Source organism: Cottoperca gobio, chromosome 10 (assembly GCF_900634415.1).
Source record: "Cottoperca gobio chromosome 10, fCotGob3.1, whole genome shotgun sequence".
In the NCBI taxonomy this organism is placed as follows: Eukaryota; Metazoa; Chordata; class Actinopteri; order Perciformes; family Bovichtidae; genus Cottoperca; species Cottoperca gobio.
In genome coordinates this window covers 20,278,440-20,298,312 of record NC_041364.1, presented here as the reverse complement: position 1 = coordinate 20,298,312, position 19,873 = coordinate 20,278,440, and the positions used below count along the sequence as shown (strand labels likewise).

Here is a 19,873-nt window from a genome sequence, read left to right as displayed (position 1 = left end):
AATCTTTATCTCTTTAATAACCTGTGTGAGGACATGCAGTTAGCAGACTCCTTGTATCCTCAGTCATGACTGACAAACTCATTTAGATTATGAGATTACATAATACATCTGTTTTAGTTTTACTCTATATTAGTCTTGGTAATAAATTAGCAGGAAGTCCTCTGTGACTTTTCTTATGGAATTAATCCAGATGTAGCCAATGTTGCCTCTTTTTGGACGGTTTTCAGCAACCTTTCAATTACTCAGAAAATACAGCTTGAGTTACCATTCATTTTTTTTTTTTCACATTATAAAATCCCTTAAATCAGTTGGGATCAAAGTGCAAAGCTGCGCCTGCTTTGGCTTGACAAATGACTGCATTATGGGTGGCATCCAAAGCTTTTATTAGAGGCATCCTGATTAGTTTCTCTGCCACTGGAAGATTAAGCACACTTACTAACTCACCACTTCAATGGAAATGTGATTAGAATTCCAGTTGAATGAATTTTAATAACCTAAAGGTGAAGTGTACTTCATTTAAAAAAAGTATTGTCTATAAAGGAGGTGACAAGTGGGTGAATATTAACCCTAATAAGTATATTAATTGAGTTTCTCATAACATTTGTAAGGAGCCTATAATACAACAGTTCAATAAGCATTTCTCTTTTTTTGAGAAAATATCTATATTTCATGTGAGAAAGCTGAAAAGTCCCATCACAGAGTCTGAAAGGGTGTTTCACAACTGCATGATGGAGAGTCGTGTTCAATGGCCTGCCAGGAGTATATGATAAATCATATACACACATTAGACCCAAGAATGGTTGAAGTATTTCCAGAGGTATGGCGACTTATTTGTCAGTTCCGTAGTAGTTTTGCCTAAAGTCATAGAAATATGATATTGACTGGCATGAATGCAAAGATGAAACCAGAGGTCCTCCAATAATTTTCAGGCAAAATATTACATTTTAGATAAAAACGTCATCATCCTGTCATTTCCCTGTGCTTTGTCATGATGCAGAGGAGGCCATTGACAGGGTCCAGGAGTAATGTCCTTTATCCATCTCAGCACATTAGGCTTCAGTTCAGGTTTTGATTGATTGATGGATGTGCTATTGTATCTGTTGCCCTGAGGCTGCTTAGAAAATATTTCTCCCTATTATGCTCTTTAAATCAACAGAGGAGCATATAGCTCTCAAGAAGTGCAAGAAGGTGGTGGTTAGATTTTATATTTATATTTTTATATATATATATATATATATATATATATATATATATATTAATTATACTAATACTTTATTTAATCCATAAGAAAAAGCGTAAAACGACAAATTGTCGTTTTCCAAGTAATTATGGGCTGGACTATTTCTTGGTTGGGACAAGTAACTTCCTGATTGGAACAGTCAGCAGAACTGTGAACTAATTGTTCCGAAAATAAATATAATTTGGTCCTAGCCCTATTTAATTTTTTGTTTGCGATTTATCTTACAATGCAAAGACTTGTAATTTGACTGCTTGTTTTATATTAAAGACAATATCAAATTAAATACTAATATTTATAGTCATGTGGTTAAATTCAAATGTAGATTTGAATATCATCAGCATAAGTATGGTAATTAATGTTATTGTTTTGAAAGAAATCTGTTTTAACAGCTGCCTTTTTTATAGATCCAACAGAAGGTGGCCAAGTATTGATCCTTGTGGTACTCCACTGGTCATGTTGACCTACTTGGAAGTAAATTTGCCAGTGGAAATCTTGGACGTTGGACCTGAACCAGTTCGGAACAGTAACTGAGAGTCCAACCTAGTTAACAACAATACTGTAGCTGTGGTCAAGTTTCAAAAGCAGCGGTGAAATCTAATAATACCAGAATTTCAAAGAAATTGATCAAATTATTTGAGATATATTGCTAATGCATGCAAACTGCAAGTTGAAAACTAGAGTGAAATTGTATCAATTGTATATCAATCGAGTAATAATAATTATATATTAATACTGATGTTTCAGGTTTTTTCAATAATACTTCTATTATGTTTGTTGCCCATCTACTTTGAAACAATGCTATGAACACAGATGAGTATGCAGAAGATTTACTCGGTGAAGGAAATCATGAGGAATTGTTGCTTTTGAGTGGAGCCAGAGAAACACGCTCCAGCTCCCTTTGGGCTGTGACATGTTTTATCTAAAAACCACAAAGAAGTTGTAGTCATACAGGACATCAATCCCTTCTCAGTAATTTAAGGGTAACTCAGATTTAGAAAAATGAACGAGCAGACGCTGCTTAGACTCAACCTTGAAAAATGTTATGGGATAGAGAGCTATATTTCATGATAATTTAGTAACATAAAAGTTATTTAATCTGAGAGACATTCAATAACATGTATTCAACCTAGAAGCTGTAAACTCTACATTTGCCTGAGTTGAGTGATGTTGTTTCCCTGTTTTGGAACACAACTACCAGAACTAAATATGTAATGTCACAGCATGTTGTGTAAAGTAAACAGGCGTATGTGTGAAGGCTGGGAAAAACAAGCAGAGCAACAAGCGCCGCCTCTCTGTGTCACCAAGGTGAATACGAAGATGTATGTCTGTATTTTGTTTGTTGGGCTAAAATATTGCTGCTGAACTAAGAGGTTGGCTGAACTTCATTTGAACTTGCTTTGCACGCTGTCACCACCGAACCAAATCATTTGCATACAAGTATGCTCTTGGCCAAACACCAATTTTTTAAATGTGATGGAAACATTTATAATTGATGACTACGATTTATGAATGACGGCTCACGGTCGCTGTCTGCTGCACTATGGCAAAAGAAAGTCCTCTGTACCGTACAATGTGATGATTGACTGAATCTGTATTAGCAAATAAATAATGTTTCTTTGATCACATTTAAACGTGAAAATTATACAGTATACATCAATAGACACATTGAGACACTCTTGTGTGTGTGAGATAATAGAGCAGGTGTAAGTGGTTGTAGAGGACATGGGTCATTTAATGAGACCAGATGAGGTGTTTCAACATTGAAGTAGATTGGTAATGAATCACCCAAACAGTTTGATCCGAATAATCCTCCCCAGTGCAGAGCGGGGAGGGGTCAACATTGGTTGAGTGTCAGGCTAGCATCTATTACACCATGTGTCAATGGTATCAAGTAAAAACTAGCTTCAGTAGATTTGTCGAGGCAGGATATTACTCCTAAGATTTGGATTTTGTCGGCATTTATTACTTTTGTACTTTTGGCTACAAATATGATAATCATCTCATGAAGAGATCCCAGATCTGATTACTAGGGCTTAACAATTAATCAGGATTTTATTGAAATCGCAATATGGACTGGTGTAACATACAAACCGCAGAAGGAACAATATTTCTTAAAGGCAAAATATGTCCGAGTTATATATTTTGCCTACAAATCGCATTCGACAGACTTAAGAACAAATCTTTGTTTTGGTAAGGCCAGTTTATTTATACAGCACATTTCAACAACAAGGCAGTTTTAAAGTGCTTTATGAAGACAATAAAAACATTAAGACATCGTGCAAAAATAACCACATTACAAAATTACATTTAAATACAATTTAAAAAGGTCATTAAATATCCAAGCGAATAGAAATAAGTACAAGCTAAAGTAGAATAAGAGTTTAAAACACAAAAATAAAAGTTAGAGTGCAGTGCAAATTATGAATAATTATGAGTCAATAGAAGGCAGTGGCCAACAAAAAAGTTAAGAGAAAATCACACCATCATTTTAATATATTTTCCAATGAAAATGGGAATAATGCCTAAAATGATCAATCCCTCCAACACTGTGAACCGTATCACAATATCAGCCAAAAAATAATCGCAATTAGATATTTTTCCCAAATCGTTCACCTCTAATCTCTACCGAAATTGTATCATCTGTTTCTATGGACATCTGTTTTTCACCCAGCTAGGGAACTGACCTGTCAGAAGCAACTTATAAATGTTGTTTGCACACTTCTGTAACCACATAAAACACGTTCTTTTTTTTCTTTTTACTTGCTCTAAAACTGCACTTTTCTTTCACAGTCTCCATTGAGGAGCATTGGCAGTGAGTGGTCGCTGTCGGAGCTGGATGTGTTGCTGCTGGCCGGCACGGTCGGACACACTCTCAGCTTGGCGGCCAGCAGCTTCGTAGAGGAAGAGCACCAAACCTGGTACTTCCTGCTAAACACCCTCTGCCTCGCCGTCTTCCAGGACGTCTGCCGCAAGTACTTCAGAGAGCAGAGGGTCTCTGGAGACGAAGAAGAGACTATCCTCCCTTCCAAAGACTGTCATCCCTCCGCTCACCCCAAGGCAGAGATGTACTCAGAGAAGTGGCTAGCGTTAGCCACGCCGCCCTTCACTCTGCTCTGCTGCCGACTGATGCGCTCCCTCAACCAGACCGGGGTGCAGTGGGCTCATCTGCCCGACATGGGACATTGGCTCAACAGGTAGGGTTTACCATTCCTCTGAAATGAATGAATACAGAACAAGATAAAAACAAACCAATATTTCATTATTTCATAGATTTAAAATTTTTTCACAAGGCTGTTTTTTATGTTACCTACATCAGTGACTCATCAAGTGTCTTGTCATGACAGTGGTGTTGTCACCAGTCCCCACTTCTTGCCTTTCACATGCCAATCACATGCCCCCAGCCTCTTAGCAACTGCTACCAAATTATTTAATTTCATCCGTTAAGAAAGAATCTATTTTGTTCCCATTTTTAAATCAAAATCTGATCTTTTCTTCCTGTAAAACAAAATATGACGTGTGCTTATGTAAGATAGTACCAACCAATCATATCATAACATTCATCCATCAATCAATCTGCAACTTTTAGCGGCAGGGTCTGTGGAGCCAGCGTCCTCTGTAGCTCTCTATCGCGCTACATTCTAAGCCCACCCACTTTTTAGTCGTCCAATCAAATGTGAAGGATTTGATTTAAATCCCTCTTGTAACGGTGCATCGCTTATATATTGTCTGTCAATGGGGAATACGTCACAGAACTGGGACTTCAAGAAATAACTTTACAAGTAGCATGTATCATTTTAACAAAATCCTTTCATTTCAAAACTGTTTATGATCTTTCAATGTGTGAGGAGCATAGGAATTAAAACCAGTTTTACAAGTCTAGTTTGAACATGTGGTAGGATAAAGGTAAAATGTCTTGTGACCTGACGTTATATAGTTAGATGTGATCAGAGAGCAGAGATTAGCTTCTGTTAGCTAGGCTTATTGAACTCAACAAGGTTAGCGATGCTAACTAGCGGGACAGCGACGTTGCCTTGTAAACTTGGATGTGTTTACGAGGCAGCAAAGTGAGAGAGAGTGTTAACAGCACCAGCTACCTGGCTGATTTAGTTACTAAATTACTCTTGGCAGCATTGTGATTACTAAGAGGTTCCCCAGAGGAAGTCACACTACTCTAGGAATAGCAAAAGGGTAAGAAGAGCGGTTGTCTTTCTCCTTAGTCCCTAAGAAGTAATGGAGTTCCCTTTAAACAACACAAAAGAGCTGGATGTGTAAAGTGATTATATTAAAGTTCAGACGTTTTATCTAGAAGTATATTAGGTGCAAAATCTATAAGACAAGACATTATAATTTGAACTCCACCACAGGTGAGGCTCTAAGAACAGCAACATCTTCAGCCGGTTGTTTCTTTCTGTCTAACACTTTTAAATGGTGGACTGTAACGAACATGGGGCTGCAAGCAGAGCTGAAGCTCAGCCTTTCTTTATGCAGATATGTGTGATCATATAGGTAACAGGACATTGCAATAACTCATTTTCAACACTGCGACAGTTGAGGGTGCACGGTGAAAAGAATCTGAGGTAAAGGCAACAGATTGAAAGGAAATAGGCTTCTTTCACTGTAAGTAATAACGTTCAGCAGTCCCACGGAGATAAAGTTATTGTAAAAAGGCCATTTGTCCAAAGACGAGGAAGCCTCAGTAGACTAGAATTCAATGCAGCAACCATCCCTTTCTGTCTCTCCACCTACCTGTGAGAGTAACGCACCAATGAAACAAGTTTGTTCCTATTGTGTGTATATTCACGGCCATCATGGGAAATAAAGGAAATACTACATGAGGCTGGTTGAGTGAAATATTCAAGGAACTTACACTTGATGACAAAAGAAGTCCCTGAACAATTTTGTCATCAGTCTGAGACATTTAAGAAAAGGTATGGGGTGTTAACATTATACAAGTCTTTTCTCCTGACACTGAAATGTTTGTCTGGCTGAGAAGCTGACGGGACCGTCCACTTAGCATTTACTTTTTAAAGATTCAGGTAGGAAAAATAGCTTTGTGTGATCGCTCAGTCTGTAGAAAAATGGGGTGATTTCTCAGTAAAACTGTTACAGAAGCATCAATATTCTGTCAACAGCACGGGGCAGGGGATTATGGTTTGTTCTTCAACATGCTTCACATTGTGGAATATAGATGTGAATTCTGACCTTTTCCCTGTCCAGCGTTGCCCCTTCTTGCTACCTGTTGCTTGGATAATGAGATCTAGGTAGTGTTACGCCTCGTCTGGTCTCAAAAGTACCTGACTTCCACTGCTGTCTGAGTGAACGGCTAAGTACACGCCTTCTATTCAACTCTAATACATGTCCTTTGAGGGCTTATTACCTGTCTGTGCTCAGCGGTAGTGTAATTTCAAACTATATAGCCTTAAAACCAGTGAAGAATTTGAGATCTGTACCTCTTTAAAGTTTAAACTACTGCTGGAGAATAAGACTGACTGTGTTTCGGCTCATCAAAATGTTGTCTGTAGAGTTACACTATTGAGCAACAGAGAACATGTCGATGAGCCTCTACAGTACTTAAAGGTTTACGTTTTCTTTTTAGATTGATCATTATTTAATACATTATTTAATATTTCATGGTAAAATGAGGACAAATATTGCAATACATACAATATGTACTGTTTATGTGTTTTAAAGCAACATAATGTAAGATTCTATATTTAAGCAAATTTAGCTATTCTACATTTTCAAAGTGCAATTCACTGACACACCGCTGTCGTAAATATAGACAGCTGTAAATAGCGCTGTAAACAGCAGCCCTCCCCCAGTGCTAGCTGAGCTAACAGCTAACTAGCTGACAGCAGCTACGATCAGCTAGTTAGCGGTTAAGTAAAGCTTTCTGTCCATCAGGAAACTTTGTAAATCACAGAGAGTCGAAGCAAAGCAGCCGGAGGACATGAGAGGGAAAACCAGAAAACATATACTCCATAAAATATGATCCAGTTTCACCAAAACCACTTAAGTGCCGTAAAAAGCCTCACGCACCTCCCAGGAGATCACCAAAGTTACACAGTACAAGAGGCATTCAGGGAGTGGGGATTGCAGAGACCCCATTCTCCCAATTGCAAGTCGGTATAGCATCAACATGACTTTGAAGCTGTTATTTTGAGGTAAAATAGTCCCATAATGTTGCTTTATATGAACTCTTTCACATCAGCCATGACTGTTCTTCTCTCTGTTGTGTTTTCCAGCTCCGAACACAGGACGGTGCTCTCCCTGCTGGCTGCTTTCTGTTTGGTTCTTATCTACCTCCTGGTTCAAAGACGATGCTCGTGGGTTTCTAAGATTGCACTTGCCCTCGGACTTTTGGGTGTCTTCAGCTACCGGGCAGCTGTCGGCAATGTCTTGTTTCCCTGGCAACACTCAGGTCGAACTACGTCCAAGTAAGTTCTTTGTGAACCCCATGATCGGGACTTCATTCAGTATAACAGTTGGCAAATTGCTGTCGCCTGTGAGTGAGTTGATTTACGGTGCTGGGCTGCGCTGATGCAGCTGAGCGTGCAGGCTGCAGTGCTGCAGGTGTCATTAGGGACAAACGCTCTTAAACTATGATGATAAACTTCGGTACAGTTTTTTATTTCTCTACATCTACCTATAGTAAATCTCCCTAACCCAGTGTACCGTCAAGTCCTGAGAAAAAGTCTGACGCTGTCTTAAATTAAATTAATTACTCTGAAATGCGAGTCACGCACAGTATGACTGTTGATTTAAAATGACAGTGGGTAAAAATTGCAGGAGTATCGACAGTTCTTTTCTCCTCCAACACAAGTCTCCCCCGCCCCTCCTGTCCTCTGTAAGTGATGAAAACAAAGTCGCATTTTTCCAACACAGAAGAGTAAGCTAATTAGAGTACAGATTGAACAGGGACCGTGAGGAGGTAATATATCACCATGCAGAATATTGAAATGATAGTTTTGTAAATGTGGTTTTTATTATGCTAGAAAATGAGTTTTTGTTTAGCTCCTATGATTGAAATACAAAACAATGCTCGCCATTGTTGAGCAGCAACAATGTCAGTAGTTGGAGGGTTTGTAAGTAAGTAGAAACTCCTGAGGGAAGTCTCAAGATGTGCAAAATACAGTAAAGGCCGGGAAGAGAAATCTTTGATTTTGCACCTTTTTTACATGTGATTTTAAAGGTGTTGTGTAATGGTGTAGCCATGCAAGCGGCGTAGCTTTAGGGATGGCAATGTTGGTCTGTTTATCGGTCTACCTCTTTAGTCCAGCCTGCAACATCTCAATAACTATTGGATGGATTGCCATAAAGGTTTTTTTTACAGACATTCATGATCCCCAAAGGTTGAATCCTGATGACATTGCTGATGCTCTGACGTTAGCAGGTCAAAGGTTTCACTTATCCAGTGAAATATATCGACTTTATGGAGTGTTTCAAAATTCAGTTGACATCCATGGTCCCTAATTGATGTATTCACGTGACTTTGGTGATCGCTCTCATTTAGTGCCATCATCTTGTCAAATGTTAGTTTGTCCAATACTTTGGTTTATGAATATAAATACAAAACATATGACATTCCCATCAGCCTCAACGGTTCTTTGTGTTTAGAATAAGCAATAAGCACGCAAACACGCTAAACTAAGATGGTAAACATTATATATTCATATCATACCTTATACCTGCTGAACTTCAGCATGTTACCATTGTCGTGTTAGCATCCTAACATTAGCATTTAGCTCGAAGCACAACTGTGCCTCACAGAGCCGCATGGCTGTAGACTTATAGGCTTGTTCAATGTGGAGAAATCATATTAAATCAAACAGATCTGGGTTAGAATTACAGACATTTGTACTGATGTAAAATGCAAAAGCTTCAACATTAAGACATTTTACAATCTACTGTACTGCTGCTCATGATAAGTACGGTGCTATTCCAGCTTTTTTGAAAGAAAAACAAAACTTTTGAATCCTGATTTGTAAATTGCTCTTGAGTTCCTCCTGCTATCATTGAAAGATAAATCTTTCTTGCAGCTGCACTAAAACCCTTGTGATGTATACTGAGGGTAAGAATCTCCTCTCCCAGACCCTCCAACTTTAATCGTACATGCTAGGTTCATAATCACAATATATGATAAAAGAGTTCATGTGATGCACAACCCTTCTGTGTTCTGTGCACCTTAGAAAACCTGATGCGTCCTTGAACTCAACCTGAATAATAAAAAATCATGTTTAATGTGCGTCTTAAAAAGGGCATCATTATTCTTGGAGATTAATGCCTCTTTGCACATCTATATGTAATATCTGTTGTTAGCATTTCCCAAAAAGAGGGGAAATCGACAATCTTAACGCTCTTAAGTGTTTAATTTTTCATTCTGTAGACTTCAGCTTGGCACAGAGTTATCTTCTACTAACCCCTGTCAGAAAATAATGAGTGTGCAGGGCTGCACACACTTCTCCTGTCTAGTTCTCCTGACCTTCCTTCATCTACCACCAGTACCTGGCCCTCCCTAACCTTTCCTGTTCTCCTTGGCAGTCTCTCCTACTTGCTCAGCTAATTAAAAGCTCAACCTCTCACCCTCACCTGTACAAAGACACCTGACTAAAGCCATGCAGGGACCCCGGCTCCTTTTGACAAACTGTATGATTGACAAGGTTGACGTTGACCCGGTCCTTCAGTTTCTTCTTCAGACCTCAAAAAGTTGATCATTACGGCGCTCTGCCTCGAGGACATTTTTCAGACTTAGTCCACGCTGGGGAGTGCTTGATAAAGTTCTTTATTTATCTAAGACAAACTTTAGTGTTGGGCCTCGTGACAATGACATGCAGGCTGTCTCAGGTGCTGTATTTTGATTGCCTGGCCAGGAGAAGCTATATTTGTGCTTTGATTTTAGTGCAGTACAGCTTCCATCTGCTGAGTTGTTGGAAGCATATAATGTTTAAAAGAAAAGCGACCCATATAGTCGAACTTGTGGTTATTTTAGAAAGAATATCGGAGCAGTTTCTCTTGCTCTAGACCAGGGGTGTCAAACTCCTTTTAGTTCAGGGGCCACATGCAGCCCAATTTGATCTCAAGTGGGCCGGACCAGTAACATCACAGCATAATAACCTATAAATAACAACAACTCCAAATTCTTCCCTTCGTTTTAGTGCAAAAAAGTACATTCTGAAAATGTTCACATTGAATGAACTATCTTTTTACAAAACATTATGAACAACCTGACATTTCTTAAGAATTAAAGGTGCAATTTCAACAATAGTATTAGTTTATCATTTACACATGTGTGTTACAACTTACTGATCACAGTATATCTACAAAGGCACAAAACATTTCGTCACAGGTATCTGGAGCAGTACTTTACTTTTATGATCAAAACAACACATTTTTACACTTTGCAAAGTCATCCCGCGGGCCGGACTGGACCCTCTGGCGGGCCGGTTTTGGCCTGCGGGCCGCATGTTTGACACCCCTGCACTAGACGGAAAAAACTAAATGTTGCATTTTTCACTGCTTTGTTTTTTTGTTAATGTGAATGTAAAAAGGAGTGACTTTGGACAGTGACCCTTTTTTAAAAGTCTGGTCTTACTGGGTTACTTTCTGTGTGTGTGTATCAGAGTAAAGCCCCCGGACAACTCCCTGGTTCTCTCCTCGCCTTCTCTTTGTGCCAACTGCCTAATTGCACTGTTGCATCTTTCAAAATGGCTAATGGGGATGAGAAGCGCCAACGCTGCTCACTTTAAACGATTCAAAGAGTTACTGTGGATACAGTTTGTCTCTCTCTTTCTGTCTCTCTCTCTCGCACACACCCTTCCTCACGGCATCATCACAAACAAACCTAAAAATAGACAGCCAGTCAACTGACAAACATCTGTACTTTGCATTATTAGTATTTAACTGGATATTGAGAGATCGCTGATCACCACGCAAGCATTAACAACAATAACACAATAAAAAATCTATAAAGAAAGGAACAATCAACGTAACATAAAAGATGAAGCAAATCTAATTTTCTGAACAAGTGTTCTAATAAGAAATAGCTCAACATGAAAGCAGCCGGCGGAGGGCCAGGCCTCTATACATCATGGCTTCGATCTCCGTCCCCCCTCAATGCAGTTATGGCATATTTTCTACCAGACATGAAGCCACAAGAAGTGTGTGTGTGTGTGTGTGTGTGTGTGTGTGTGTGTGTGTGTGTGTGTGTGTGTGTGTGTGTGTGTGTGTGTGTGTGTGTGTGTGTGTGTGTGTGTGTGTGTGTGTGTGTTTCACACCTGCACAAAACATGACCCATTTTACCATGTACTGCTTTATCTAGACAGGGACTGTTGTGCAGGTTCCCAATTTAAAGATATTCATGCATACCGATCTCGCTTAAAAATGGAAATGTATTCAAACTCGTCTCAAAACACCTGTGAACCCCTGCCACACACACACACACACACACACAGTCAGACACTCACACACAGAATTCATTTTTCAGTTGTATTACCCAAGAGGTAAACCATTTTATAACCCTGTTTCAAAAGCAATTCTTTGTTGAGCATTGTTCATAAAAGTGTTTCTGTGCAACATAAAGCTGACAAGTAAAGATACTAACACTGCCAGCATTATCGCAGGCACTGATCTATGGAAGCATTTGGTGGACCAGGGCTACAGCCACACTAATGTGTTTTTAGTTTTAAAACACATAACTTCCAAAGCCCTCCTGAGAATGAAAATACTCTTTGCATTTGGTCAGGGAAACAGTGCGTCAGCATTGAAACGTAATTGCAATTGGGTGCAATGTTTTTCCATTTGAATTAACATTTGAATATTGTCAACCATATTTTTTGTTGTCGGATAGAGCCCATGTAATAGTGAAAATAAAAAAAGCTAATTGCATTTTTACAATTTAATAAAGAAATGTAATTAATGTAAATGTAAATGAGAATGCTATTGTGAGATTACATTTGAACTTTAAGTTAGTCTGCCAAATGCTTCCATATTGATCCAGTGGTTTGTTGTGTCATTAGATATTTTGTCGGTAACCATTGTTTTAAAGCTTGCCACTTTGTCCCACTGGCATTTTAATAGTTGCGACTTTCGACATGCCCAGATTTATCCCACAGAGAGACCGAGGCTCAGACAAGTGGGCCGGCCCTCCTCGTCCTCCGGCGTCTGCTGCAAAGCTTTCTCTGCCAGTGAATTACTTGTTTTGGCTGATTTACTGTAAGTGTAGGCCCGATGCAGGTGATTGATGAAGGGGATATACCGAACATGTTGAGGGGATGGGACGTAGTCTTACCTGTTCTTATTGACTCGTTGCAACACCAGCGCTTGTTTCCAAGGTAACATGAAATCCAGGCAGCTCCTCTGTACCACAACTTACAAGCTACAGTTTTCTGTCCACAGCTACAGCTGTTAGCGTCACAAACTGACAAACTGCAGTAAACAAGATCAGATTCATTCGACTGCTCGCGTTTCCTCACCTAGCAATGTGGAGGATTCCCTGAGGATTCAGAGCCCTGAAAACTAAGTTTGAGTTCTGACATCTTTCCTCGATAACGTTCGATATTCATGACTAAACGAGCAACCACCACAGTGCGAGGTTTCAGCAAACATCTATGGGCTTATACATAAAGAGTGTAGTACCTAAAAAATAAATGAGCTAATGTGCTTCATCAGGACTGTGTGTTGGTTTGATCAGATCAGGAAGTTATTTCGGAAACAGCCTGTGATGTCACATTTTTCCGCCCACTTCAAACCAGTGAGAAATGTGAAAAATACTCTACATCATATGTTCACGTTGGACCCAATCCCTCATAATATGAAGCTGATTTGAGAAGATTTGTTTTAATGACCTTTAAATATATTGATCATCCTTAGGGTTGCAAAATTCTTGCAATATTCTAGATGGAAACTTTCCATGGGAAATAACAGGAGTTTATGGGAAATAACAGGAGTTTATGGGAAATAACAGGAGTTTATGGGAAATAACAGGAGTTTATGGGAAATAACAGGAGTTTATGGGAAATAACAGGAGTTTATGGGAAATAACAGGAATAAAATGGAAATATAGCAAATGTGTGTCAGGCTGTGCCATCTTATGTCATATGCAGATAGAAAGAAACTTTTTACCATAGAATAAACTGACATAATTAATTAATTTGCCAAATAAATCCATTCACGTAATCCCACATGAATAACAGCTAGCAAAAACTATCAGAAGGTATAAACTGTTTCGGGTACTATCTGCTGGTTCAAATATAATGACCCAGCAGTGCCGTGGTGTGGGCTGTAGTGTGATGGGAGAATGCACTGTGCATGCAGACGGTTGATATTTTACTGGATTCCTAATTAATTGGATGCTGGCACCTGTGATGGAAGAGTGCGCGGCTGCACAGAGAATGTGTGCGAGTTCTGCTGTTTTGGACATATTTCTAGGTAGATCATTTTTTATGTACCCGACTAGAAATACTTTGATCCATTGATTAATGTCGACATTCACACACATTACTGAATCTGCTTTAATGAATGTTTAATGATCTGCCTCGTTTTATTAATCTGTCGTGCTCTCTGTAAAGATTTATTTTATGTTTCAGAGCTTTAGTTCTCAAATCCACACGTAATCTCAACATGTAAAACCGAAAATAACAAAATACACTCTGGGCCATTGTTCTTTATGATATGTTCTGCTGGGAGACTGCTGAACACTATTATCATCACAACAACTTTGGCCTCTTCTTTGTTGTTGTTCTGGGATAAGACTGTGCCCGCTGTGACCTTGCTGTTTGCTCGGTGGTCTGAACCACAGCATGCTAAAGGTCGGACGACTTTTACAAACTCCTCAATACAAAATGACAAAATTGATCAAAGGAGGAATGTTGTTCAATACTAACGATTACACCGTCTCTAGTCTGGAACAAAATCTCCCCCTAGACTGAAGTTCCCAGATGCTTTGCATATTGCCACCAAGCGCACACACTTGGATGGAAATTGGATTACGTAATCCCCCTTTAGCTAAATGACTAATTTAAGTAAGGCCTGGAAGAGATTTTAGGAATCTGATAGGTGCAAAACTGTGCTGTGTGCTGTGCTATAATCAGGAGACACTTGAAAGTAACTGCAGCCACTTTGGGGGGCTGCAATTGGGGAAATGGCATAAACAGCAAATAGCCTTTATTGCTCAGACATGGAGGGCTGGTGCTTTCTGCATTGAACATGTCAAAGCAAACACGATTCCTTTCAGTATTCAGAATGTTGCGTACCTCGGTGTTTATTGTTTCAGACTGATGTGCAGTGGCGGCCTTTCAGAGTTAAATATACAGGTTACAGAAGGGAAGGCATCTTTGGATGTAAATCTCATGTGTTCCTGCTTTCTCTGTGTAAAGCAGAGTTGTAAGACAACAGCCACATTAAGTGCACAGTACTTTTTGTTAAGCACAAACATGCCCATACAGAAAGCTTATTATCATTCGCTCCATTTTTGCACCCAGCACAGTAGTTGACAAGTAAGCCCCGGCAGCTCAAATCCATCACTGTCCTCGCATACAATCAAATCCAGGCCAGGATTTTCCTTTGCATAAAATAATGATGAATACAATCCCTGACACATTGTTAGGGGAGTAGTGAATAATAACGAACAGTGCTGTATGGAGCATATTACTCTGCTCCTTTCCTACACTGGAACAGGTTTCCACAAAACACACTGATTAATAATACATCTCAAACACTGGCTGAACTCCTTCAGGGTCAGCGATTATCCCGTCGCACCTTTTCAGCTTTGACTGCGTCCTGCTGCAAAGAGAAATGTTATTTTACTCCGTGTTCGCCTTCTCTTGAGAAGAAGCATGTTTGCAACGTCATGTTCGTCAACACAAGGTTTTAGAAATAAAAAAAAATCTTTTGAGCTATCGTAGTTTGGAAATATTACCCGACGCTACTTTAAATAATGATTTGGGGAACCATGATCAAGAGGTGAACGTATAAAAAACATTGTATTCTTAATGACTGCGTTCATTTCTTCATGTTTGCAGAGAATGTAATGAAAAGCAGCAGTTTCCTCAGGCTGTAGCTGAAAAAGCTTTGCTTCCCCAAACTTCATTAGCTCTTAATGCTCTTTATTTCAACTCCATCCGCACTGAAATACAATAAAACAACTCATCATCTACATAGCTCTAATCAACCTTTTTTTGTTTTTCGTTTTCTGTTTTTTATGAGTGCTAATCTACTCATTCCTGCTTTCTGGACAAATATTAATACATGTAAATTAATTAAAGAGCATATTTGAGGAGACATTTTCTTATTTCGTTAGGTTTTTGTGGATAAGGACTTACGCTGAATGCCTGAACTGGAAATTAGACTAAATGTAATTGCCTTCATAATCGAAAGCACTTTTCCTTTTTAAAGCTTCGATTTAGGACCTTTTGAGCTTATAAATTATTGATAGTTGGAAAATGATTTTTGTCGAGTAAGCCTTTTAGAAGAAGAGCCTTTTTTCACCTTGTAGTAGCTTCAGCCTTTACACCCAGACTTACAGCGCATACATTATGGCCCTTAAATCTTTAAATCTGCATTCAATCTTGCTGACGTGAAGTCAAAGCTTACATACTTTACTATACATCCGTCTAAGCATTAAGCATGGAACCTCCTGTTTCCTAAACTTGTTATGGTAATTATTTGGAGAAAAATAAGTCGAGTACACGAGAAACAATTAGATTAGATATATCCAATCGGAGCTGAATAACCAGGCACCGTCGTCTGACAACAGAAACACAATCGGTAAGACTGAAGTGGGCCAAACCAACGGGCAAAGAAGAGGGTGAGCCATGCTTCTCAATACAGTTTAATGTCTGATTTGTGTCAATCTTTTTATAAATAATTTTACCTAAAATTGAAAAAAAGCCAAACATGCCTCAGTTTGTAAATTGTATTGGTCATAAATATTGACAACGCTAGTAAAACGGTAACCCCCGTCCGCTAGATGTCCACTCACACAGGTGTTTCTCTCACGTTGCCTGGTTAGACGTCTTCCCCGAACTGTGTGCGTGTGCAGACTGCCCTTATTCCAAAAAGACAATAATTCTACTAAGCTGTTTACATGGCTAATGAAATTAATATTCCTGTCTACATGCAGCCGTGTACTCCGAGTAACGTAAAACTCTCTCTTTCAATCCTTCAACTGCTTTTTTCCCAACTCATAATTCAAAACAGTCTTTTGTTGCATCATGAGGACAAGACTTAGTAGTTGTAATTATTACATATTGGTAGTCCTTTATATTTTCCTTGAGTGTAAGCCGGTTGAAATGCTTTGATTGGATTGTTGGCAGTAGGGCTACCCTTCAGTTTACATTTGGCTTGGTGCTTGTTATTTTAGCGAACATCTATTGACAAAGTGCTTTTTAATAATGTAAACCATACTTAAACAGCACACACTTTCTACAATTAACATTTCTCCATTATGTTTCTCGCTATACTTGAATTATTTTCATTTTTTATGTTTTCAGCTTTCCAAGTCACCAGTTCTAAAACTCCTTTGTGGCCTTCAGGAGCATTCCTTCGTCTGGGCTTTTATCCTTACTATTTAAAGCTAGTGATCATTCATTCAGAAAAAAAATGTTTTGATATCAGTGGCAGCTGGAAAAAGTCAAATGACCCCAAACTGCTCAGAATATGTTAATAACACGTTTGTCAAACGATAACGATGCAGAAAGTACAACAGACAGAGTTATGGGTGAGACTCTGTTTTCCTCAGGCGATTCATTCTGTCTTCCCGTTTCATACCTTTAATTATTAATGTTACATTGACACACTGCATACTGAATGAAAGAAGGGTTATGAGTTACAGAAATATAAGAAAACCTGTCCAACAAGAGACAGGGTTATGAAATTAATTAAAGTAGTGAACTTTGAAAAGCTATTCCAACAAAGGGTCTGACTGTGCAGGAGCCACAGGTAACGTTTGTTAGACTGCAGATCATTGGATTGTTGTCGGTTGTATTAGAAAATGTTTATGGTCCCAAACGTTTTCTATACATTAAGGTTAACAAATGAGACATATTGCTTTGAGCTTTTACACTCCATTTTCCATATCTAGCTGTTTAATCTGCACATCTTCCCATTTATCAAAGTGTTCTCTTCAGCATCGATGAGATGCAGACGTTCTGTCTTCTGTTCAACACCGGTGTAGGAGCTTTATGCTCTAGTGCATTTGATTTATAAAGATTGTTGTTTCAGTTCTGTTAATTACTTTCGTTTTGTTCTTGTCATTTATTGCACAGCTTGTGTTGTCACCTTTATTTGATAAGAAGCATTTTTCTTTTATCATCCAGTATATAAAGTCTGAATTCAATTATTTCTCATGTCCCTAAACCAAAATCTGTGGATATGTAATTGCTAAATGTATGAGCAGGTACAGCAAGCTGCCAGAATCCACATCCCAGACTCACTTAGCACAATTACTTGAATATTGAACGAGGACTTTTGTAGAGAAAAAAATCAATACTGTCTTAATGCAAAAAGTGACACAGTCTGTATTCTTTGTCTTTTAGGGGAACAGTGGAGGCACGCTTTGTTTACATCTTCATCCTGGGCATCCTCTTCACCGGCACCAAAGACCTGCTGCGATCCCAGATCGTCACAGCCGATGCCAAGTTGAAGAGCAGGGGGTTATGGGAGATTTACAGCGGTTTGGTCTTGTTGGTTTCGCTGTTGTTTCGTGCTCACAACCTGCCGGTCCTCTGCTGCTGCCTGCTGATCCAGACGCTCATGGCTCAGTTTATCTGGAAGAGACTCCACTACGACGCAGCACAAACCACCATCATGCATTACTGGTTCGGTCAGGCCTTCTTTTACTTTCAGGTAAGCAGCCGTAATGATGTCAGTGACGGCACGGTTTAACGGCCGCTCTGTCTGTTTGTATTGCTGCATGTTGTTTGAAGGTGTATTAAGTAATGTTGAATCTGTATGAACTGGTATAGCATCATCCAAAACTTACGCTTTATTTTGAAACATCATTTTTTTCTAGTCAAGATTCCAAAATCTCAAAGTAATATTTCCTCACAATGTTACTAAAATACAGTGTATTACCAACTGTTGAGTAAGGATTGTAAATAGGCCAGTGGGAGATAAAGACGGACTCCTGTGAGCAATTACCCACCGAGCACGCACGCACGCACACACACACACACACACACACACACATACATTACACTTTACCATCATATTGCACATACCCCCATATATGCTGCTGCTTAACTTAACCAACACTGGACTCTTTCGGTCACTATATCTTGTTTCTATTGCTTGTCTTGTTATATTTCTTTATTTGTATCTTCATGAAACGTGGTGGAAGGGTGTACTATGGGCAAAGGAAGAACTCACTACATTTAGGAGCGGATCCCAATCAAGAGGCTGACACGAGACTTATGTTTCATGTTTATTAACTTTGCGAGATAGTGCATTTGTGCAGCATTCATGTGGTGTCTGAATAATAGGAAAAATTAGTTCCTGATCAGGAGAATTTATGTGAAAGCCCACTCAACTCGGAAACGGATATCAACGTGTTGTTTAAACGCTCAGAGCAATAAAATACGACACGACCTAAAGCTCATTAACACAAGTCGACTCGTGCAGCACGTCGACCTTGATGGAGGTCTGCGTTGTAGTTTTAATTTGCTTTTATTCTCTATGACTTATTCATTTACTTGTACTTTTATGATGCACACTGTGAAAGAGCTGCTAAACAGATTGTCATTGTTCTAAGCACAATAACAATAAGTTCTATTCTATTATATGTCAGGTGTTCATTTTAGACAAGCTTTTTTAAGCCCCTTTATTGGCTTCTCTTAACTTTTACAGTTGTCCAGACTACTAAAACCAAGTCTTCCTGTTAAACAAACAGTTATCAAACCATTAATAGTTTACAAATTACAACCAGTTTCACAACTGTTATACTTATTGGTGCTGACGCCAAAAGGACAGAGGTGTGAAGATCATCATTAAGAGAATCGGAGCCAAAATCACCTTCCATATCTACAAAAGGGAGATCAAGGGACAACACATCAGTAAGGGAGTTTTTCTTGTCCGATTGTAAGAGACATCTAATTTAACGCCCTGACACAGACTGTAGCAACATTTAGAAAAGCCACTGAAGTGTTCGATATGGCAATAGGTGCCGTTCTGGGCAGAGGAAGTGTTTGTGTGTAAATTATATTATGTTCAAGCTGCACCGGGATGAAGGCCAGCTGGACTGGTTGTTTCCTGTGGTCAAGTTATACCTGCCTTTTGTTTTAACCTCCACCAAAGACAGATATTTGGTTAACAGTCATCTCCTCTTGGGTCATTCAAACTGTGAGGGGCTCGGGAATAAACCTCCACCAGACAATTTTCAGCCCAGACATGTAATTACAGTCCTTTGCGTAATAACGAAGCTGTAAAGCTACGACATGTGGTTTAAATTTGCTGCTCCTAATCAGCAAGTACAGTTGCAGCTGATCGGTGAGCTCCTGGCTGCAAGTGGATGAGAGTTTAAAGACATTCGTAGAGTCTATAAACAAAAGTTTTGGAACCAAACAGTTGTGCGGCCTCTCTGAGAGGAACTGCACACTGCGGAGCTTGCCCGAAATCTTCATACCTTCAAGGGCCTGTTTT

The 19,873-nt window shown here is 39.2% G+C and overlaps 1 protein-coding gene across 2 annotated transcripts in view; it reads left to right on the top strand.

Moving 5' to 3' along the window:
• Positions 1 to 19,873, top strand: part of pigg (phosphatidylinositol glycan anchor biosynthesis class G (EMM blood group)) — a 66,237-nt gene that overhangs the window by 33,459 nt on the left and 12,905 nt on the right. Inside the window, exons 9-11 of one of the 2 annotated variants that reach the window (XM_029441547.1) lie at positions 4,031 to 4,434; positions 7,486 to 7,677; positions 17,773 to 18,082. In XM_029441547.1, coding sequence (XP_029297407.1) covers positions 4,031 to 4,434; positions 7,486 to 7,677; positions 17,773 to 18,082 — 906 coding nt within the window. Of the gene's footprint in view, positions 1 to 1,644; positions 2,864 to 4,030; positions 4,435 to 7,485; positions 7,678 to 17,772; positions 18,083 to 19,873 lie in introns of those variants that run through there. The other variant, XM_029441548.1, reaches the window with a different exon arrangement.